Source organism: Talaromyces marneffei, chromosome 3 (assembly GCF_009556855.1).
Source record: "Talaromyces marneffei chromosome 3, complete sequence".
NCBI classification, from domain to species: Eukaryota; Fungi; Ascomycota; class Eurotiomycetes; order Eurotiales; family Trichocomaceae; genus Talaromyces; species Talaromyces marneffei.
Window position 1 is genome coordinate 2876710 of NC_072350.1, and position 20424 is coordinate 2897133.

Here is a 20424-nt window from a genome sequence, read left to right on the forward strand (position 1 = left end):
TAGCGAGCAAGGCATTTAGCAATATTTGAAGCCTATGTATATGCCTATGCTGCCTTATACGTTGCCTTATACACTGGTTGGTCCCCAAGAACTTCCAAATAAAGCAAGTCAGGGTCGTAATGTGGGGGTTATTTAAACCCAAATTCCCGCGCGGGAGTTTGTTCTTGCCTCTCATGTGGAGAATTCGACTCGGGAATAGATCAGCCAATCACCAGCTTGCTACAAAGAGCCTGGATTGGCCTGCCCAGTCGCTCAGCATACGGAGTAATACTCTGCGCGCGAGAGTCCGAGGCACTGAGATAGCCTTGTAAAAGATATCTCCACTAGATCTTAGATCTGAGTACGTGTTCCGTAGATTCCTTGTTGTATCTGTATCTCAGTGTGCATTTCAATGACGTTAAAGCTGTGGCATGTGATTAGTCAGATCTGTGGGCGGGGCTCCGAAGCCGGCGGACAATGTCTGGGGTTAGACGCTGCGGTTGGCGCGGAAATGGTTGGTTGTGTGGAGACCATGTGCGCTTACTTACTCCAACAAGCGCGCATGAGATGCACAGTGGAGATAACGAGGGGGGGTTTCGAGAACCTTGGTCATTCTGACGCGTACATTCAGTGACATATGTGCCCGGGATGAGATTTCCGATCGGACTTTTTCCGCGGATGAAGGGCGAGGTTGCTACAGCTCTCGTCGGATACCTAACGGTCACTGTTAATCGTTATACCTTATGCACTATGTACGCTAGCCGACACATGATAGTCGATGGAAAGTTCCCAATACTGTGGGAACCTATTGCCTAAACCGGAAATATCTGCACAGCCGCAACCCTACCAAAGATGACCCAGGATGATCGAAAACGCGTTACCAATTGGAGGAACGACGAATAAAGCAAAAGATGGGAAGAAATTTCTGGAAAACAGCATCCTGCCAGTCTGTCTGGTACTGGTTATATATAAGCCTTCTGATTCCTCCCAAAGTAGCGATACCCTCCACCATCCCATTCTCTTCAATTACCGTGGAATTTGCGTTTCCAACAAGTCCAAAGATCCCATCATGATGAAGCTTTCTTCTCTCCTCTTCTTTGCTCTCCCCGCGGCTGCGGCCCATATCCACGCTCGCGCAGCACATGGCGTCATTGATACTAATCCCTTCAACTATACCGGCCTAGGTGGTCCTCTGAACTGGTATGGCCTAAATAAGACCGCCAATGAGGCATGCGCAAAAGGCATGCGCCAGTCGCCTATCAACATTGACACCCATACCATCGAATATGCCGCAACAGGGTCAGTGAACTTTAACATTAGCAATGTCGCATCTGCCAAGTTCGAGAACTCGGGTTTTGGATTGGAGGTTCTCATGACCAATGGGTCACTAGTTGTAAACAATATCACCTATTATCTCGACAATTTCCATTTTCACACTCCTAGCGAGCATCGTGTTGATGAGGAGTACTTCCCTATGGAGTGCCACTTTGGTTTCGTGAGCGACGGTATGCTTCTTCTTCTTCCCCTTTGACCTGATAGTCAAGTCACCCTGGTACTAACCCAAATGATCAGATTACAAAATCGCTGTCGTTGGCTTCTTTATGGAAATCTCCCGCTTTGGCTACACTACTCCCCTCTTGGATTCCGTCTTTGCCCGCCTTGACGACATCACTAAGCCCGGCACATTCACCAAAACCGGTCCTCTTGACTTCTCCGGCTTAATCAGTCATTTTAACAAGTACGGTGTTTACACATACAGCGGCTCTCTAACCACCCCTCCCTGCACTGAGGGTGTCTCTTGGTTCATCAGCACGGAGCCCTTGTGGATCAATGTTCAGCAGTCCCAAGCTGTGAAAAAAGTCATCAGGTATAATGCTCGGTATACGCAAAATAATCTGGGAGAACCCAACCTATTGGTGGTTGCTGCTAAGGCGTTTGATTGTAATGTTAGTAGTTCCATGTGGAGCTAGGAAACGGTTTAGTATATTGTATAGGGAGAGGTTGTTATAGTTATTCCATCTGAGATACCACTTTTATTTCGTCATATTTAGCAATTGAATGTTAATCTGATTCGAGAGACTTTACACCGTTGTAAGGGTTGTATGCTATAGTTAACTATGATTTAACGTAATCGGACACCGAGTGGATCAGGACGTTAACTACCAGGCTAGATTATCTAATAGATTATCTAGTATGCGTACTATTTTTGATATAATTGGTTCCAACATTTCCCCTTGGGACTCCAGGGGCGAAGCTTGACTTTTGGGCAAGCGCTTGCACAGCGAAAATATAATCTTTGATAATCCTAGAATAAGGAAACATATCAGTCTCATTGTGATTTCTCTTGCTCAATTACTCATCCTCCAGTCATAGTCTCTCCTGTATCAGGTTCAGGCTCTTGTGAAAAATCTGACATTGCTGCCGACCTTTTACTGATGATGCAATTCCGGGATCTGCCGCTTGGTAGATCTCCATGGAGACCGCTCAACTGGACGAATGGATCTTTTCAGGATTCGTTGACGAGTCAGTCAGTGGGGCTGTCGGCCTATGTTGAGACAGATGTCTTAAGCCCTCATTCCACATTTAACGCGCCGAATCCGACACGCATCGCGGGCGTCAAAATCGAGTGGACGGATAATCTCAACGACCATTTGAAGCCGAAAGGGCATAATACTACAGTGATCATTTTCCATCATCCATCCTTTCTGGGAATACAGAGTCATTAAGTTAGCTGCGCCAAGTTCTAGGGCAAGATTCTCACGAAGGAATCACACTTCATAGAGATCTATTTCCCGCAGGGTTCATAGAAGAGCCGCTTCAAACACTGGCCCTTATCTTCCCGCAGGATGGCCGAGAAACACAAATATGGTTGGAGAAGATCCGAAGCGATTCTCACACTCCAACTTTGGACCCGAAAGCAGTCCGATGTGGGCGACTGAAGAGCGACGGCCAGCACCGAAAGGATTTTACATTCTTGCGAGATCGACTGACGATTCTGAAACAGGTCTTTGACGAAGCGGAACCCAACACGATCGATCCCACGGTTATGGTATGACGGGCGAAAAGGGGCATGTGTGTACCTTTCGGGTAGCCATGTCTTTTCTCGTATTAGCTAAGTTTTTTTTTTTTCGGGTTTGTTCCGTCGGTTGAAGGAGCTTTTCAAGTTTACAAGGCCGACCATCGGAGCTGAAGTGAGCTCTGGCTTTTTTCAACCGGATTCTAAAATATAATCGATATACAGCGAGATTTAACAAATCGTTATATCAGACTGTTTACTGGTCACGCAACGTTCGTTCTAACACGCTGCGGAATGATATCATTGCTCCAGTATAACGAAGTTTGCATAGAGGTATTCGTTATAGATAGTTCTCTGTATGACATAATTCTAGCAATCCCAAAAAGCAGGCAAAATCTCGGTATTTTCTGTGTGTTATTTTCAACAAAAGAGGTAAACCAGGCTGTGTATATTTAACTCGATCCAGGGTCTAGGTAAGCCCACTCTTGACGTAATCCACTGGCCGGGTGGCTGAATCCGGCAGACAATGTAGCAGTGTACATATCAACTATGTTGCAACGACTGGCTAAGTCAAGCATTATAAAGAATTGATACAAGTATCATTTTATGATTCGATGAATGTCGTAGTATGTAGTAGTATTTGTAGATGAAGAAAGGTCGCGTGAAGACTCTGAAAAACAAAAACCCCCACTTGATAGGTCTCAGTCACCTGCCGATAAGCAGCCTTATCACTCCACTCTCTCCGCCTTATGCACTCTTCTTTCTTCCTTCTACACCCACCTCTCGACGCTGCAAGTAGGGCAATATATCTACTTCATCAATTGTTATATTGAATACATGGGTTGAGCTGTTTACTAAAATCATACACCCGCAATGTTTGGAATATTTGCAGATCTCCTCTCGTATGTCCTTCGACTCTCAAGTCAGCCGCGCTCCCAGCTGAAACAGGCACCAACTTCGTTCATCATGGCAGCTATCCTTTCTACGCGATCAAGCTAACACATTTATTTGTTACAGATCGGTTATCACCATTCTTTTTCCAGCCTTTGCTTCATACAAAGCTATTCGATCCGGGAACCCCGCTCATCTCACACCATGGTTGATGTACTGGGTTGTTCTGTCGGGGATATTGCTGGCTGAGTCATGGACCGTGTTTATTATCGGATGGTTCGTTACTTTGTCCTCGCTTGGTTATAATTTACTGACATATATGTCAAGGTTCCCCTTCTACAGCTGGATCCGTCTCTTCTTCCTTTCGTATCTCGTCCTTCCGCAGACCCAAGGCGCCCGCATCCTCTTCCAAGAATATGTCGATCCATTCTTCGAGCAACACGAGCGCGAAATCGAAGAGTTCATCGGACACGCTCATGAGCGTGCCAAAGCGCTAGGTCTGCAGTATTTCTACCAGCTCATAGATATAATCCGCGAGAAAGTCCTTGGTATGCCATCCCAACAACAGCAGCAACAAATGGCTCCTCCTCAAGCTGCGGGTGCTACCGGATACGCTCAGGCACTACTCTCACGATTTAACCTCCCCTCAGCCAACGCCGTACCGGGTGCCGCAGCCGCAGCCGGAGCAGATTGGTTCTCGATGGTGACCACAGCTCTCAGCACAGCAACCTCTTCCTCGACAGCCCCGACCCAAAGCCGGGAGGCACAAATCGAACAACTCTCTGCAAGCGGCGCGTTTGACACAGAGCAATATAAACATCTTTCCCGCTCCCAAAAGGCGCGTCTGTATTCCTCTCAGCGTGAGAAGTTGGAAGTTCTCGCGGCTGCTCTACAGAAAGAAGAGACTAGACTACACAATACCACTCCGGGCAGTAGTGATGATGATGACGACGACCTTGCTTATGGGCATGGTCCGGCTCCATTGCATAAAAACGCGAGTGAGCATTCATTTGATCAGATCGATGCTGATGAATTGAGTGGATCGCGATATCCTGCCGGCAATGAAGGAGGCAGCGGCGGCGGTGGTTGGACGAGCGGTTGGTTTGGCGGTAGTAGTACGACCACGACACAGAAAAGGCCGTCTTCAGGTCCTAAGAGGAATGTATCCGACTCAGTGAAATTTGCGTCCAGGGCGGTTGATGAGATTAGCCGTGCTTCAGGTTATTCTAGATGATTTTGTTCTGATAGAATTTTTTTTTTCCAACTGGAGTGTTGATTTTTGTTGTCTAAGGTTTATATAACACTCGACTATATGGCCCTGAAGTATGTTGTCAACTACAGTCTACATGTACTCCTAAAATACGAACCTAATAAAGTAAGTTTACTACTTCCACTAGCAGTATCCAGACGACAACAACATCATGATCTCCAACAATCCCCTCCCAAAAACACTTCTTTTTTCTAACAGGATCTAACACCAGCTACGGGGCCCCAATCTCAAAGGCGCCGTTTTGGTCCATCACTACATATATACCCTCGCCTATCCCCACAGCCTACATTTCCTTGAGATCTAGGAAGTTGAGATATCGGGGATGATGCAGGATTATCAACATCTTCGCGTTTCTGAAGGGATGCTGCATGCGATACCTCCATAGGTACCAACCAGACCTGTTGGCTCGGTTGTGTGAGATGGCCTGCGTTCAACGATGAGCCTATCCAATCAGCATGTAGCATTAGGCAGGAATATCTATATATCCATATATCCATATATATATATATATATATCTATGCCCTCTTTGCTTGGGTTCAGAATTTAGATGAAATGCTAAACCCGAGTCCACTAATGTACTACTAGTTGATGGGTTAGGGCTTGAAGCTTACTTTGTATGGTATGTACAAATGGAGCGACCGACCTACGATATACCACACAGTAAAGATACACCAAATGACAGATCTGCCCAGGTGATTACAAGAAACACACCTTCCCCCAACACACGCCTTATACCTTAGGTACATCTAAAAATCCGAAAAATAGACTAGATACGACAAGAATAAGAAAAGTACCTAGAAATAATATATCAATTTCGGGTATACCAGACTACCTAGTTAACAGAGCAAGCATAAGAAATAACTAACTAGTGGATATATTCTCAGAAAGCTCACACAGAAAACGATTGAAAACTTCGAGAAGACAATGCATGAAGAAAACGAATGGAGGAAAAAAAAAAGAAAAAAGAAAAGGAATAATCTACAATAAAAATGGAATGCCCATCCATGATGCCATGCCATGCTAACTATCAATCAATCTGCGACAAATCATGAGCGAATGATTCCCCCCCTTTCCCTCGCACTCCATGCCTAAAAAAAAACGCTCGTACGAATTTCTTTCCTTTGCTGCTGGTCTTTTTTTTTTGGCTGATTCATTTTCTCTTTTTCTCCCAAGGAGGAGGAGGAGGAGGAGGAGGAGGAGGAAGAAGAAGAAGAAGAAGAAGAAGAAGAAGAAGAAAATAAAAAAATCATCTCAATTCTCGAAAACCAAGCATAAAATGAAATGGGGGTATGGTATGTAATGTAATGCTCTCCTCTCCTCCTCCTATCCACCAAACATTATAGTGAATAAATAATGATAATCGAAAGAAGAAACAACAGTAGAAGACAAGGAGAGAAGTAGAAAGAAGAAGAAGTAATCGAGAGAAAGAAAGAAAAAGAAAAAAAAATGGTGTGAATATTAAATTCTTATAAACAACCCAAACTTTTGTCTTCCCGAAAACAATGACAGAACAGAACAATAAACAACCGGATGGAATATACAATGAATGTTTTTTTGGGGGGGGGGAGGTTTTTTGTTCAGTTTTGTAATGATGGTAATGGTATCTTGGATTGAATATTAACTGTTTCCTCTTTTTTCCTATCAATAGTTGGTTCCTCTTTCTTGATTTCGCTTATCTTCTCGTCTATGCTGTTTCTCCTTCGCTCTTAATAGGTTGCGATTTTGTTAATTCAGGAGAGGTCGGGTTGGAGGGGGGGGAGGTTGCCATGTTGTCGTCTAGAGCGGCCAGGGCGCTGTATATCGATTAGTAATTGTATAGATATATATGATTGGGTAGGAGGGACATACCTGAATGCGTTAATGGAGGATGCTGCCTCCTTCTCTTCCTTCTTTCCTGCTGGTGGTGTACCAGTGCGGCTGCTGGCTCCGCTATCTTCACCACCACGAACCAAATTGCCGCCAGGGCCAAGGTTCTTGCGACCGCTGCTGCTGCGCGAACCGAACATGCTGGACGGTCCGAACGAGGCGGGCTGGTTGAGGGTACGCGATGTCTTGAGACGGCGCAGATCATCGCTGCCGACCTTGCTGGAGGCAAAGTCTGGGGGTGGTGCTTGGTTGCGGTAGTCGCCGGAGAAGTTGCGTGCGTCGCCGCGGCCCATGGGCATACGACCACCGCCTCGGCTGGCCTGTTGGCGGAGACGCTCCATCTCAGCTTCTTGTTGAGCGCGGGCAGCCTGTTGACGTTAGTTGATGGAAATCAAGAAGGTAATAAAAGTTCACGCACCTCTTCACGAATCTCAGTAAGAGTCTTGGGACCCTTGTCGCCATTCTTAGACACCCAGTTGGCAGAACGCAAATCGACAACATCCTACATCCGTTAGTTAAAGCCTCAGAAAATAACCAGCACGAACGGAAGGAACATACCATAAGCATAAACTTCAAACGACTAGGCAGACCAGGCGTCTCCATCATCATAGAAATACGACCAAAGTATGCATCCATCATAGCATGACCCTTCTCAGACACATCCAAGCTAGCACCAATGGTTCGTAGCAAGCTGGTCAAACTCTCCACTTCGGCCTCATCAGGAATACCCTCGTAATCGACAAGCTTCTTGACACACTCGTGCATAATACGCTCAGTCAACATGCCCAATTTGTAGAGCTCACCAATGAATTTGACGAGACCAAGACCGCGACGCTTGGCGGCGGCAGCAATGTAATATTCGTCAGACATGAGGGCAGCTGCCTCACTTTCACCCTCGGGCTTGGGTGGCAGGTTGACCTTCCATCCACGCTCGAATTCCTCTTGACAACGGTTCAACAAGTACTTGCGGAACAAACTGCCACCAGCAACAACATTGCCAGCCTTGTCCTTGATGTTCTCGTCCTTGATCTCAGAACTCATACTCTCGAGCATACGTTTGCAGAACTTGGCGTACATCGGAGCCCAGTGAGCTTCGTCGGTGGCCTTCTCGAAGGTGAGTTGAATGACTTGGCGTAGAGTACGACCATCCGATTCATGCTTGGACTGAGAAACGATACCAAGGATTTGTTCGGAGATACGGTCAAAGTTCTCTGGAGTCATCTTATTCAAATTGGACTTGACCTTACGTTGAACGACATCAGGAGCCATGTAGTCGGTTTCACCACCTGGGGTGGGACCGGCAGGTGTTTGACCAATGCTTCGAGGCTTCCATCCAGACTGAGATACTTCAAGTGGTTTGAGAGAAAGACCGGCGGTGAGAGGCATCGACTTGTTGGTTTCCTCCTCCTTCTTGGAGCTCTGCTTGTCGCGTCTGCTACCTGTGCGAGTAGTATTCCTGCTGGAACCTGGACGAGGTGATTGAGGCACATTGTGCAAATTAGCAGAAGAGCCAGGACGACTCATTGAACCAGGACCCATCGAGCCAGGGCGTCCAAATGTGCCAAATGGACCGCTGCCCATCGACGGCATACGGCCTGGAGCATTGGGGAAAGCATCCCTTGGAGTTCCGACGGAAGGTGTACCTCCACCGAAAGTACCCATCTTGAAAGTGGATGGGATTCCACCACGGGAAGCGGTGCGACCAGTTCCAGGAGTACGAGCAGACTGTGGTCGTGAAGAATCGCCACTGTCGCCGACAGTCTCGCGGACGCGGAGGTCCCAGTCTAGAGTAGGCTTCTCCTTGAAGACATTCTGGAATTGAAGCAAAAACTCCTTGTTGTACTTGAATTTACGATCCGCTGGAGCATTGGTGTTCAAAGCAGGGTTGGGAGAGGCAATTGAAGGAGGATAAGTAATGGCAAGACTGTCCAAAAACTTGGCGCTGTGCAAGGATTTGAGAGCTGCGCTAGGTTGAGGCGGCTCAACAGGCTTGGTCTCAAGCTTAAGAGGACCGGGCTTGGCCTTGCCGACGCTAGCAGGCTTGGATGGAGGGCCCATCGAAGCATCTGACTGCGAAACAGGTGTAGCAGCACCGCTATCGTCGGGGGACTGAGGAGCAGGGCTTTCGCTAGCAGTGAATCCGCCCTTGCGCAAAGATGCGAACATCTTGGAGCCGTCTTCGTCCGCCGCAGCGCCAGATTCGAGTTTCTTCATACGAGCTTCTTCGGCAGCCTCGGCTTCGCGTTCTGCCTGCTTCATGTTACGCTCATAAGCTTCCTCGTCTTCCTTCTTCTTGCGCTCAGCCTCTTCCTTCTGGGCCTGCTTCTTCTTTTGGTACTCGGCTTCAGCGGCAGCTTCTCTAGCTTCGATTTCGGCCATTTCGCGCTCGATGGCATCAAAGTCGATCTCATCGTCGGCAGCCGGAGGAGCAGCAGCCTTCTCTTCGACAGGCTTCTTCTCTTCAACAGGCTTCTCATCCTTAGGCTTGACTTCCTCCTTGGCGGGTTCAGCAGCGGCGGGCTCGGCCTTGGGTTTGTTGTCTTCTTTGTCAGCTATAGAAAGATTCTCAATTGCCTTGCGAGCATCCTCTTCCTTGCGACGTTGTTCGGCCTCTTCCTGTTCAATCTTCATCCGGACAGCTTCGCGAAGCTCCTTCTTCTTTTCCTCGTCAGTCTTGACGGACTTGCTCTCAGCACGAGTCTGATCGACACCGCTGGCGGCACGTGGAGGAGGCGTAGGGGCGGAGCCCTTGACAGGTGAAGGAGTAGCACGAGCTGGGGATGCTGGCTGTTTCTCGAATGACTTCACTGCACCACTGTTGGGATCCTTGATAACGATGGCGCTCTTCTTCGGCGTGGGAATGATGAAGTGGTTCTTTTGAGGAGCGGGGCTATTAGAGGTTCTGCTTTCAGTGTGAGCGTGACCTTGGGAAGGGGCGCCTGCCGGGGCAGGGCCCTGACCCAGGCTGGAGCCGGGACGATCGTTTGAAATCTGGGAAGTGCTTCTCGAGAGTGGCGTAGACTGCATGGATGGCTGCACAGTTCCGGCGGGGAACTGGTTTGGTATGAACTGGCCGGGCTGACCGTACGGGATACCGGGGCGAGGCTGAGGAGAAGGAGGCATGTACATGTTTTGCTGAACTCCGTATGCGGGATAGTAGTAACCGCTGTTGGGGTCATAACCACCGTGGGGGTAAGTCTGATTTTTCACCATTGTTAGAAATTGTTCAAATTCACCAGTTTCTGGGGAAAGGTTCACGGAAGGTTGACGAGGTGCAGGAAGAGGAGGAGGGTCCATAGGGTGAAGGATAGGAGGGGGATTTGACAAAGGGGCAGAAGACTCATCGCTACGGGTCCTTTGCGAATTCTTCTGCCTCTGGGTATTTTTCTGAAAAGGGTCCATTTTCTTGTTTCTCCAAGATTTGTTGAAATTGAAAGAAGAGGAAGAATTGCGGTTTCTCACATTTTGGGGTCCCATGTGTTGGTTGTAACCACCGTAGTGTTGATTGGCCATTTGTGGATGTTGCATAGGTACATGGCTCATCTGCGGCGTGACGGGGTTAGCGTTCGCGATGGCCGGGCTACGGTTAGCCTGATGAGGAGAGCTGGGGTAGCCCATGGGGCGTCCGTGGTTGGGTGGGTGGAAAGAAGGGGCCATTTGAGGTCCTCCTCGTTGGTTTGGTGTCGCTCGGAAGTTAGGACCAGACGAGTAGCCCATTTGGTTCTGATATCCAGATCCAGAGTATCCACGACCGCGACCACCTTGGTAACCGCCGCGAGCTGGACCACCTGGACCACCGGGTATGTGGCCGCCCATATCGCTGTGCTGAGACTGAGACGATTCGCGACGAAGGTGAGTAGCTTGAGGACCAGGACCAAGATTGTTTTGATTCATTCGCACCTGTCGCTAGCTTGTGGTTAGCACATGACCAGACGCGACTTGAAACAACGGTAGAAAGAAAGAGAAGAGGAGAAAAAAAGAACATACAGCGTCTCCGGATGCGTCGCCGAAACTGCCAAAGTTAGGCGCATTGCCTGGAGCTTGGTATGTAGACGGCGGCCGGCCGCCGCTCGACGCGGGCTGAGGGATAGGCGAAGGAGATGTTGACGGCGAGGTGATACGGGGATTCGCGGGCTGTGCGACGTTCAAGTTGCCATGAGGCTGACTGGCGGGGATAGCGGGAGAACCCATCGCAGGCGAATTTTGCTGATCTACGGATCCAAACTGAATGCTGTTGCGATTTGGGTTACCGGCTGGCCCACCATTCGGAATGAAACCAGTGGTGCCAGCAGAGCTGATAGTTACTGATTGTTTTCTGCTGTGGTCCGCCGCATGAGCGGAAGGAGCGCCATTAACAATGGTCACCCCGGAAGGTTGCTGATTCTGCATGGATGATTTGCCGTTCACTGTGTTTGAAGTTGTTGAAGGCGAATTTCCATGGTGCGCTGAGGCGAACTCGGGGGTTGGTCCTGTGGCGTGCGCGTACGTCCGGGAGGAAGCAGCGCTGTTTGCCAGGGGGAACGACGGTGTCGACGAGGATGTATTAGACTTGCTTTGTCCTTGAGACTGCTTCGAGCTCATTCGATCGATCGAATAAGTAAGCTGAAATCGTTGGGCGTTCGAAACGACGCGAGAAGGACTCTAATTAAGATCGAAAAGAAAGAAGGACTGACAACGTCGCACTCTGTTTCTTTCTTTGCAAGGGCGAACCTGAAAGAAAGAGACTAAGAAGAAAAGGACTCTTCTAGCGCAAGCGACCTGGATTAACAAACCGCCGCTTGATTCCGATAGCTAAATCGAAACCAAAGTAATCTTTCCCAACAAGAATAAATATTCTTCAAATAATTCCTTCAAGAGAATGAAGATGAAATATTAGAAGAAATAAGAAAGAGGGGGGAGAAGATACAATATGGGAGTGTGGGATAATCCGTCAAGAGACGATGTTCGCACGCTCACCAAAGAGTGGCTGTGGACCGCACAACAAGAAAAAAAAGATGTTGTTTTTTGTTGGCCTCAGGCTTCGGAGAGAATATCACCGAAGGGAAGGAAACACAGAAAATAAGATTCTGTGAATCGAAATAAAAACAAATAAAAACCTCTTCTGATCAAACAGACAGAGGAAACTCCTATAGAAATAAGGGTTTTGGTTTTTTGGTGGAGGAGTGAAAGGGAGGGAAAGGGAAAGGGAGGAAAAAAAAATAAAAATGATTTAGTGAGGGAGGACAGACAGCGCGTGTCTCGGGGCTGGGGGAACTAAGCCAACTTGATCCAAGTTCTCCCGTCAGGCAATGGAATCGCCCCCGTTATCAATGAATCCGACTTGGGGACTGGCATGACTTGCTTTTGTTATGTTTAACTAACCAACTAGTTAACTATTCTATATTTTGCGAAATTAACTAATCATTGGCTTGTTTAGAGTGCTGCCTACACAAGCGCTGTGATTCTTCCAGCTAGTGATAGCGCTGGTACATTATTGACGGAGTATACCGGGGATAAGGATAAACGCGACTAGTTATCGATAGACAAGGCCAGACAAGACGACGTCAAACAGATAAGTTACATGCGCCGGTCTCCGACAAATAATCCAACCAGCGCATGCTTTCTTCTACACTCGTTGTAGCACAGTACATGCAGAAAAACAAAGCAACCACCCTGTTCTTCACCGGACATAAAATCCCCTCTTCCCTTGCCACACAGACGCACCGGGCGAATCAGACCTGATCCCTGCAAAAATGGATGTTTGACGTAACCAGCCGGGTTTGGGGGGAGAGAGTTGGGTACTAGTACTGGATTGCGCCATTTGGCAATTTAAGTCAGAAACGTAAACACGGTGTTTGTTAAGGGAAAAGATAAGAAATATATGTACCGAACAAGATATACTTAGCCAGTCTACTCAAGTAACTACAAAGGAATGTTTTATGCAGCGAAGCCAAAGGAAGAAGTGGGCCGATCCGAGCCGCAATGACGATCATACGCATGTCTACGTAGTCGCATACTAATCTACAAACTTACTTAACACGAAAGAATTAAATGAGCGATGGCGTTCCAACAGACTGTCTAATAATATATTTATCGTATCGTGTCGTATCATATCATATCATCATCGTGGAAAAATAAAGTAACAAAAAAGCCCGAAAAGACCAAATTCGCTAATGTCAGGAAGCGTCTGCTAATTGTAGTTTGCTCGTTATGGGGCCGATATCCTCTTCTGTCTCATTAGGCGATATGTCTGGCGGCATGGTCGAGTCTGCGTCAGACGATCCCGGGTCTCGACCACGTGTTGTTTCTGAGTCACTCTCGCTTTCACTATCGGGTGGTGTATCCAGGTTCCCAAGGCCGGGGCTCTTGAGGACTCGTTCGCCATTCCCGTCTTCAATGTACGGCGAAAGTTGAGGTGTGTCTGAGCGTAGAACATCCTTGCCATTCTCTTCTTCATTTGAGCTGGTCGCGGACAGTTTGGAGTCACTGCCCGTGTGTGCATGTTGAAAGTGTCGAGGGAGCCCAACAGCTTCCGCAACAGCTGCGGCTTCATCGGCGGGTGGTTTGGCCACGTTCTTATCGGAGCTAACCTGCTTGTTGAACAGCCCACTGCCTTGCTGTTCACTGATTTGTAATATATTGCCATAGCTGCGACGGGTCGGGTCGGCGAGACGCTTCTTCTTTTTCTTCTCGCGCTTGGTAGATGGCCGCACCACGACGACAGGAATTGGCGATTGTTGTAGACAGTATTTTGAGACCGAACCAGGCAGCAAGCCTTGCATGCCGCTGAGACTGCGTCCTCGTGTTCCCACAATGAGAACAGCCGGTTCATAAATACGAATCTGCGTCATTTTGTCAGTCGTTTCCTTTCCTAGATTGAGTGGATTGACGTACCATTCTTTGGATAATATCTTGCACCTTCCCTACTGCGAGCTCCAACACCAAACTGATCGCTTTCTCATCATGCTGATTCTTAGCGATGACCTGGTTGAGAAGCTTCTCAGCTTCCTTGCGGTACCGGCCTTCATCAACACTTGCATCACTAGCGATCTTAGAATCCTTCTCAACAACCCATAAACATATGACCTCATCACCGTCATCAACCAATTCATCAATCAACCACTCGAGGGCAAATTCTGAATAGTCATTTTGATCGGTTCCGCATAGGAATGTGCGACTTCGTCGTGTAGCTTGGTAATTCTTGTGTTTGTATTTCAAGGTAAAGGAGCCGTCGGTGGCAACTCGGTTGTCGAAGGTATCAAAGGAAACGCCTCGCTGGTATGTACTTCAGCCAATGTTAGCACCCACCCAGAAGGAAATCAATGAATCAACTGAATGGCCGTGCTTACCTGGGTGGCGGAGGAGATGAGATTCTCCTAGGGTGTCGACCGTCTAGCACTGGCGTCTGTCTACCACTGCTAACGATTGTGTTTTCCAGAAGAGGTAGGCTGTCCGAACCACTGGACTGCGCCGACCGTCTGCGTGGGGGATCATTTCCTATGAACGAGATTCTGCGATTGTCCGAACGTAAACTCGTTGCGCTGTCTGTAGATAGCGAGCTATCGTTGTTGCCTGGAAGATTGAGGATTGGTGTAGAGGCATCGGGGGATGCTGTAGTCGACGATGTCATTTTAGCGAAAAGCGGACTTGCATATGGTGAACACCGTACGGATCTAAAAGTGTATCGTATCGCAATCGCAGTGAGTCAAACGCCGTTTTGTTCAGTTGAAATGATGAAAATAGGAGAGAATAATTCGTCGAGTGAGGTGAGGTGTTCAGGAAGCTGACAGTTTATGATGGATGAGTTTGACTCACGAAGAAACATGTGACGAGTTTCCCTAAGTGGGTCGATTTATTTCCTCTGAGTTCTGCGACGCTCTAGATTTTGAGACTCAGCCACGATTTACGGAGTAGTTGTCGAACAATGCCAACAAACGCCGCGTTTGTAGTTTTTTTTTCTTCTTCTGATCACTTGATTTGCAATGTCAATTTCGAGAAGGAGTTGGAAGAAAAAGAAAAGTGACTAAACGTGATGCAATGCCAGTTGCAGATTCGCGCTAGTTAGGGGCGACCACTCTAGCCAGTGGGGGATCCGAGAACGAGCCCGATGCTGTCGAGGAAAGCGAATGTCTACTCAGCTCTGTGGGTTTCTAGTATTGAAAGAACGAGACAACAATGCAGAGATGGGAAAATGTATTGGAGCTTATTGATTAAGAGAAATTGCAGAGAATAATGGAGAACGGAAGGCGATGTAGACAGAGAGAAAGAGAAGATCAGGCGTCGAGATTCAGCCCAATCATCCATCTCCGTTTTGGCTCAACTTGATTCGACAGGAGTTTGCCACTAGGCCTATTACAGACTGGCGCATTAGTCATGGGCGGAAATGCGGGGCAACCGGCTCCTTGGCTGTTTGCCTTCCTTTTATGGCCTCCTTGGCCCCCTTCCTCAGGTCGTGCACATGACCTCGCATTTTTGCTGCTTGAATAAGAGAAAAGTTGTGAAGTGGCGAAGACACTGAGCATCGACGCGCGCACATGGTAGATGATAGCCAGAGAAGGACATCTTCGACAGTGATCCCAATCCGGTCGAATAGCACCAACGCACAAACTTAGTAGCTAGTTACATAGTACCTAGGTAAAGGCAACAATGTCATGAGATCAAGTGTATGTAGGGGTGAGATTCAATGTTCTCCAGGGTTACTTAGGTAGGCTCGAAAGTATAAGATGGCTACCCAGGTACATGTAAGGATCCCATGATCTAATGCCCCTGTTTGTCGTTATATACGTGTATATATTGCGCCGTCGGCAATTCAACAAGCTGCCGTGAGAGCTCTCCTGTCAACCGACTATTACTTGTCACAATTTTGAGAAACATAAGATAGGTCTTTTAACTTTTCATTTACATTAACTAAACATCTCGAGTATAAGTTAAGCCTGACGATCCAAAGAGTAGCCCGATTCGGGGTTAGTTCGACGATTTCAGGGCTTCTGGGGTAATTCCGGACCTGCCCATGAGACCTCAACATAGTCACCGGGAATTGATGTCACCTACCTGGGCTGTAGGTGCTGTTCCTTATGATTTTATTTTCCTATATACAATCGATATTTCGAGGATACTGAGCCGCAGTTGACGTATACTTCGCTTTGTCTGCTGGAAAGAAAATGAGATGAAAATTTGCCGGGAAGGGGACAATATACATAGTACCAATTTGCAGAGTTAAGAGGCAACTCATGCCAGGAGAAAAATAGAGAAATGTCAGCCCCGCATGCATGTGGGAGTCGCATATTCTGATCCAAGACTCTCAGACCCCCCCAGATGTGAATAAAACCCCACAAAATTGTTAGCGGTGGCTAGACACATGCAGCTGGCCCCAGAACCCTGATGCGGGGAGGAATTTCATAAAAATGAGGAGTAGAACTGATTTTGAAAAGAAAGATAGATTCAATTCACACCAGACACGGCTCAACAGACCTTCTAGCCAAACAATATACTACTTGACGACAGAAAATGACGACGGACAACGGGCAAACGAACGGTAGCGATGCCGGGAAGCTTTCCAAGATCATAATCGTTGGCGCAGGACCGTCCGGACTTCTGCTCGCCATTCTTCTAGCGAAGCACGGAATTAGTGTCGAGTTGCTCGAAGCTACCGAAAAACTAGACGAGCAACCCCGAGCCGCCCATTATGCCTCCCCCGCCGTATACGAGCTTCGTCGTGCAGGCGTAATCGACGATGTGATTGAACGCGGTTTCAAACCAGTAAACGCATGCTGGCGCAAGGCCAACGGTGAGTTCATCACTGGAATGAGATTTGACGTCGTTCCCGATGACCCAGAGCGAATGGTCGTGCTTCCCCTGGATCGACTCGGCAAGCTATTGTATGAACACCTCCAAAGACAACCGCTAGCAAAAGTTCATTGGGGACATCGTGTCACTGAGATAGGCGAGGAAAACGGAAAAGCTTGGGTCAAAGCCGAGACAGCATCAGGATCGGCTAAGTTTGAGGGTGATTATGTGGTGGGTGCCGACGGTGCAACCAGTACGGTTCGAAAACTGTTGTTCGGGCCAAATAGCTTCGAGGGAGAGACTTTGGACGCAGCCATTATTGCTACTAACGTGAGTGATCTGTCTGTTAGCCCAAAAGCTTGCACTGACCAAGATAGGTAATTCACGACTTTACCAAGTATGGATATTGGGACACAAATTATATTGTGGATCCCAAGAATTGGCACATGGTTGCAAAGATTGGACGAGACGATCATCTATACCGAGTGTCATACAGCGAAGTGCCTGGCTTGACAGCTGAGGAATATAAACAACGGCAGCCAGCTCGATATAAGGAGATATTGCCAGGGGCTCCCGAGCCTTCTGAATATACCATCACGAATATCAACCCTTACAAGTTGCAGCAACGGTGTGCACCCTCGTTCCGTAAAGGAAAGTTTGTGTTGATGGCCGACGCCGCACATGTGTGCAACCCATTGTACGTATTATCGCTCTTGAGGCTATTTGCAAGATGTCCTGACGTGTTTCAAGCGGTGGTCTTGGTTTGACAGGAGGTATCGCCGATTTGGGAAGTCTTTTTGACTGTCTGAATGGAATACATCAAGGTCTCGCTGACGATGATATCCTCGACCGATATGCCGAAATTCGCCGAAAGATCTATTTTGATGTTATTGACCCCCTGTCGAGGGAGAACTTCTGCCGCCTCTGGGCTCAGGATCCTGACAAAGCGAAGGAGAATGACGAATTTTTCAAAGTACTCGACAAAGCAGAAAAGGATCCCGAATTGGCAAAGCAACTGACCTTGGTAGGTGCTATGTCGAAAGGCTATCCAGGTTGTCTGCCATATCTGCAACTGCGCTAACAGAGTAATCTAGGGCCTGAATATTCTTCGACATGACTTTACTCAATACTATAAGACAAAGGTTTCAAACTGATGACTCTGTCTTGTGAACTTCTTTGAGACGTGGTGGATTGTATAAGGATTACACATATTTAGTGGGATTCTATTTGTCTTGTCAGAGTGAACAAGACAGATTGACCAAAAGGGAAGCTGCACCTGACTGGCGGTGGTGGTTCCTGCCCTCCTTTGCCCGGTAGTCTTGTCTTGCCTTGCCGTGCCGTGCCCTGTAATTTTGATAAACAATCAGCAGTCATAAACAATTGAAAGAACCTTTCTTCTCATATTTTACTCTGCTCTTATAACAAAGACAAAGAGCAGTCCTATGAGCAGTCCTATCTCTGACTTCTTCTTTGTCTTTCCACTCTCTTTATTATCTTAACTTTGCATCTCTACAACTGTCACTTCAATTAGTTGTTATCAACTGGCTGTTATAATACGATGTCCTGCCGCTTGACACTTGAGCATAATGCCTGATCTGTTTTTGCGCTTTCCTCTTGAGGTTCACCAAACTATTTTTGACACCCTTCACAAAAATGGCACAAAGGAGGAATTAACACCCTACCTCACAGTGAACAAGTGCTGGTTTGCTCTAATCAGTAGACGAATATACAAGGAGGTCAAATTGCATGCCCTTTGGCATCTACGTGACTCGCCAAATGCTGAGTATTACTTGTCGAATATTTGTTCCTTGACTTTTGGACTGGGTGATCAGGTTTATCATCCCGAGATCATTCAAAAATGGACACAGCCACCTCTTCAAAATCTCGAGAAAATCTCCTTCATGCCTGGTGCCGTGTTTCAAGGCCACGACGTCGATTACATTATTCCATACCTCCCACCCTCAGTTTCAACGGTTCAGTTGTTCGGTGCACGCTGGAATTTTGGTCTCCTATCAGCATTGAGAGAGACATGTAGAGGTCTCAGAGAACTGAGCATCAAATACCCATTCAAAGGTAAAGATTTCAGTCTAGATGCGCAAGGCTTTGACTCCTGGCTTCAAGAGTTTGCATCGCTTTATTCTATGTCTGTTTTCTACACAGATGGAAATGGAAATGAAACCGTCACCCGCAATGCTTGGAGTCAACTGTTCTCTCAGCCAACATTATGCAGTCTTTTGGCGAGACCACTTCGACGTCTTCGCCTCGAGCACCGTATGAGTGATTGGGAATATCTGTTTAACAGCGTTACATTCGATTCATTGCGTGAACTGAGCATTATCGTGAAGCCCGAGGAAATTTCCAACTTTCCCATCTTCGCGGACTTGCGAAAGTTACATATTTCTGTTGATGCTGAATGTAAAGAGGAGCAACACGAAGTTCTTTCACCTATCTGCTCAATGACCGGATTGAAATCTCTGAGAGTTATCTTTGTCAAACCGTACAAGCTCTACAGCAGCGAAGTCATGTCATTGACGCGTCTCACAAATCTGAAAGAGCTTGAAATCTTCAGCAGTCACCATGAAGTTATCGGCATCGACAGCGATAACGATGACGACGATGACGACGATGACAAGGACCACACTAAATACATGCCGATTCGGATCGTGCCGTCTTTTGATGAGAATGACTTTGATCTGCTGGCGTCATCCCTTCGCAACCTACGACATGTATGCTTACTCTTCGGCTGGCAGCCAGATAGCAGCCACGTTCTCAAATCCGCTGCGTATCTTTGGTGGGAGCTAGAGTATCTATGTCTTGGAACCAACCTAGACCTCCCTGAAAGCATTCTAGTGTCAGGAAATGGATATCCTGTGTTTCCAAATATGAAACGGCTCATGAAAGTGCGTGCCTATGTTGGAGATCTCGCTACCGACACTGAGTCTATTCGAGATGATCGGGATGCTCTGTAAGTGATTGGGTTTTCCCTTTCTATGAAACTCCTTTGTCTTGTTGGAAACTGGGTACCTACAAAATCCAGTATCCATCATCCAGCATAGGTGAGAATGAACTCTGATTGCTGAAATTACTGCTTCTGTAGTTTGAAATACGTCAATGACATCTGTCAAAACATCAAGGTCGCTTTGCCTCGGATTGAAGGCATCAGATTCCACGAGTCCTACATCTACGACAACAACCCTGAACACCAGAGAATCGGTTTGACCCAGATAATGGCTGACGCGCTTGCTGATAACAATATAGATTGGGACTGGTCTCGTTATGGTGTGGATCGGACTTGGGATTTTGGTTATATTGTTTGACATGGTCCGAGCGCTAGTATCATGTTGTCTGAACATAACCTCACGTGAAGAGGTGTATGCAAGGTGCTTTTTCTGATGTTTGTATTAAGAACTTGACTTGCCTTTTGCAGAATTTCAAGTGTTCGAGATGTATGAGTAGTGGAGGGTGGCACAGTCGTTGGTGTACGGTATCTATAATCGACCAGATAGTCCGAGTCAAATTGGCAGTTGGGTTGAAGTAGAGAACGTTTCATCGTTTGATCCCGACAGCATGGTACCAGTAACTACCCTGTAGTAATCAATATCGGGCGAGGCTGCGATGCAATTCGAAGCAGGCTAGG

General features: G+C 47.4%; 6 protein-coding genes across 6 annotated transcripts; 4 read left to right on the forward strand and 2 right to left on the reverse strand.

Moving 5' to 3' along the window:
- Positions 1-1048: 1048 nt before the first annotated feature.
- Positions 1049-1949, forward strand: EYB26_004784 (uncharacterized protein; the record flags this gene model as incomplete). The annotated part of the gene is made up of 2 exons (XM_054264075.1): positions 1049-1484; positions 1552-1949. 2 exons carry the CDS (start codon positions 1049-1051, stop codon positions 1947-1949), a joined length of 834 nt encoding a protein of 277 aa, XP_054120050.1.
- Positions 1950-3868: 1919 nt separating this feature from the next.
- Positions 3869-5120, forward strand: EYB26_004785 (uncharacterized protein; the record flags this gene model as incomplete). The annotated part of the gene is made up of 3 exons (XM_054264076.1): positions 3869-3897; positions 4013-4162; positions 4214-5120. The coding sequence occupies 3 exons, from the start codon at positions 3869-3871 to the stop codon at positions 5118-5120; spliced, it is 1086 nt and encodes a 361-aa protein (XP_054120051.1).
- Positions 5121-6840: 1720 nt separating this feature from the next.
- Positions 6841-11603, reverse strand: EYB26_004786 (uncharacterized protein; the record flags this gene model as incomplete). Its single annotated transcript, XM_054264077.1, has 6 exons — positions 6841-6949; positions 7005-7390; positions 7441-7524; positions 7581-10220; positions 10485-10928; positions 11010-11603. The coding sequence occupies 6 exons, from the start codon at positions 11601-11603 to the stop codon at positions 6841-6843; spliced, it is 4257 nt and encodes a 1418-aa protein (XP_054120052.1).
- A 1574-nt stretch (positions 11604-13177) lies between these two features.
- On the reverse strand, positions 13178-14631 carry EYB26_004787 (uncharacterized protein; the record flags this gene model as incomplete). The annotated part of the gene is made up of 3 exons (XM_054264078.1): positions 13178-13843; positions 13896-14286; positions 14351-14631. The coding sequence occupies 3 exons, from the start codon at positions 14629-14631 to the stop codon at positions 13178-13180; spliced, it is 1338 nt and encodes a 445-aa protein (XP_054120053.1).
- Positions 14632-16508: 1877 nt separating this feature from the next.
- EYB26_004788 (uncharacterized protein) lies at positions 16509-17941 on the forward strand (the record flags this gene model as incomplete). Its single annotated transcript, XM_054264079.1, has 4 exons — positions 16509-17117; positions 17165-17484; positions 17538-17811; positions 17882-17941. The coding sequence occupies 4 exons, from the start codon at positions 16509-16511 to the stop codon at positions 17939-17941; spliced, it is 1263 nt and encodes a 420-aa protein (XP_054120054.1).
- A 432-nt stretch (positions 17942-18373) lies between these two features.
- EYB26_004789 (uncharacterized protein) lies at positions 18374-20104 on the forward strand (the record flags this gene model as incomplete). Its single annotated transcript, XM_054264080.1, has 2 exons — positions 18374-19752; positions 19885-20104. 2 exons carry the CDS (start codon positions 18374-18376, stop codon positions 20102-20104), a joined length of 1599 nt encoding a protein of 532 aa, XP_054120055.1.
- Between the last annotated feature and the right edge of the window lie 320 nt (positions 20105-20424).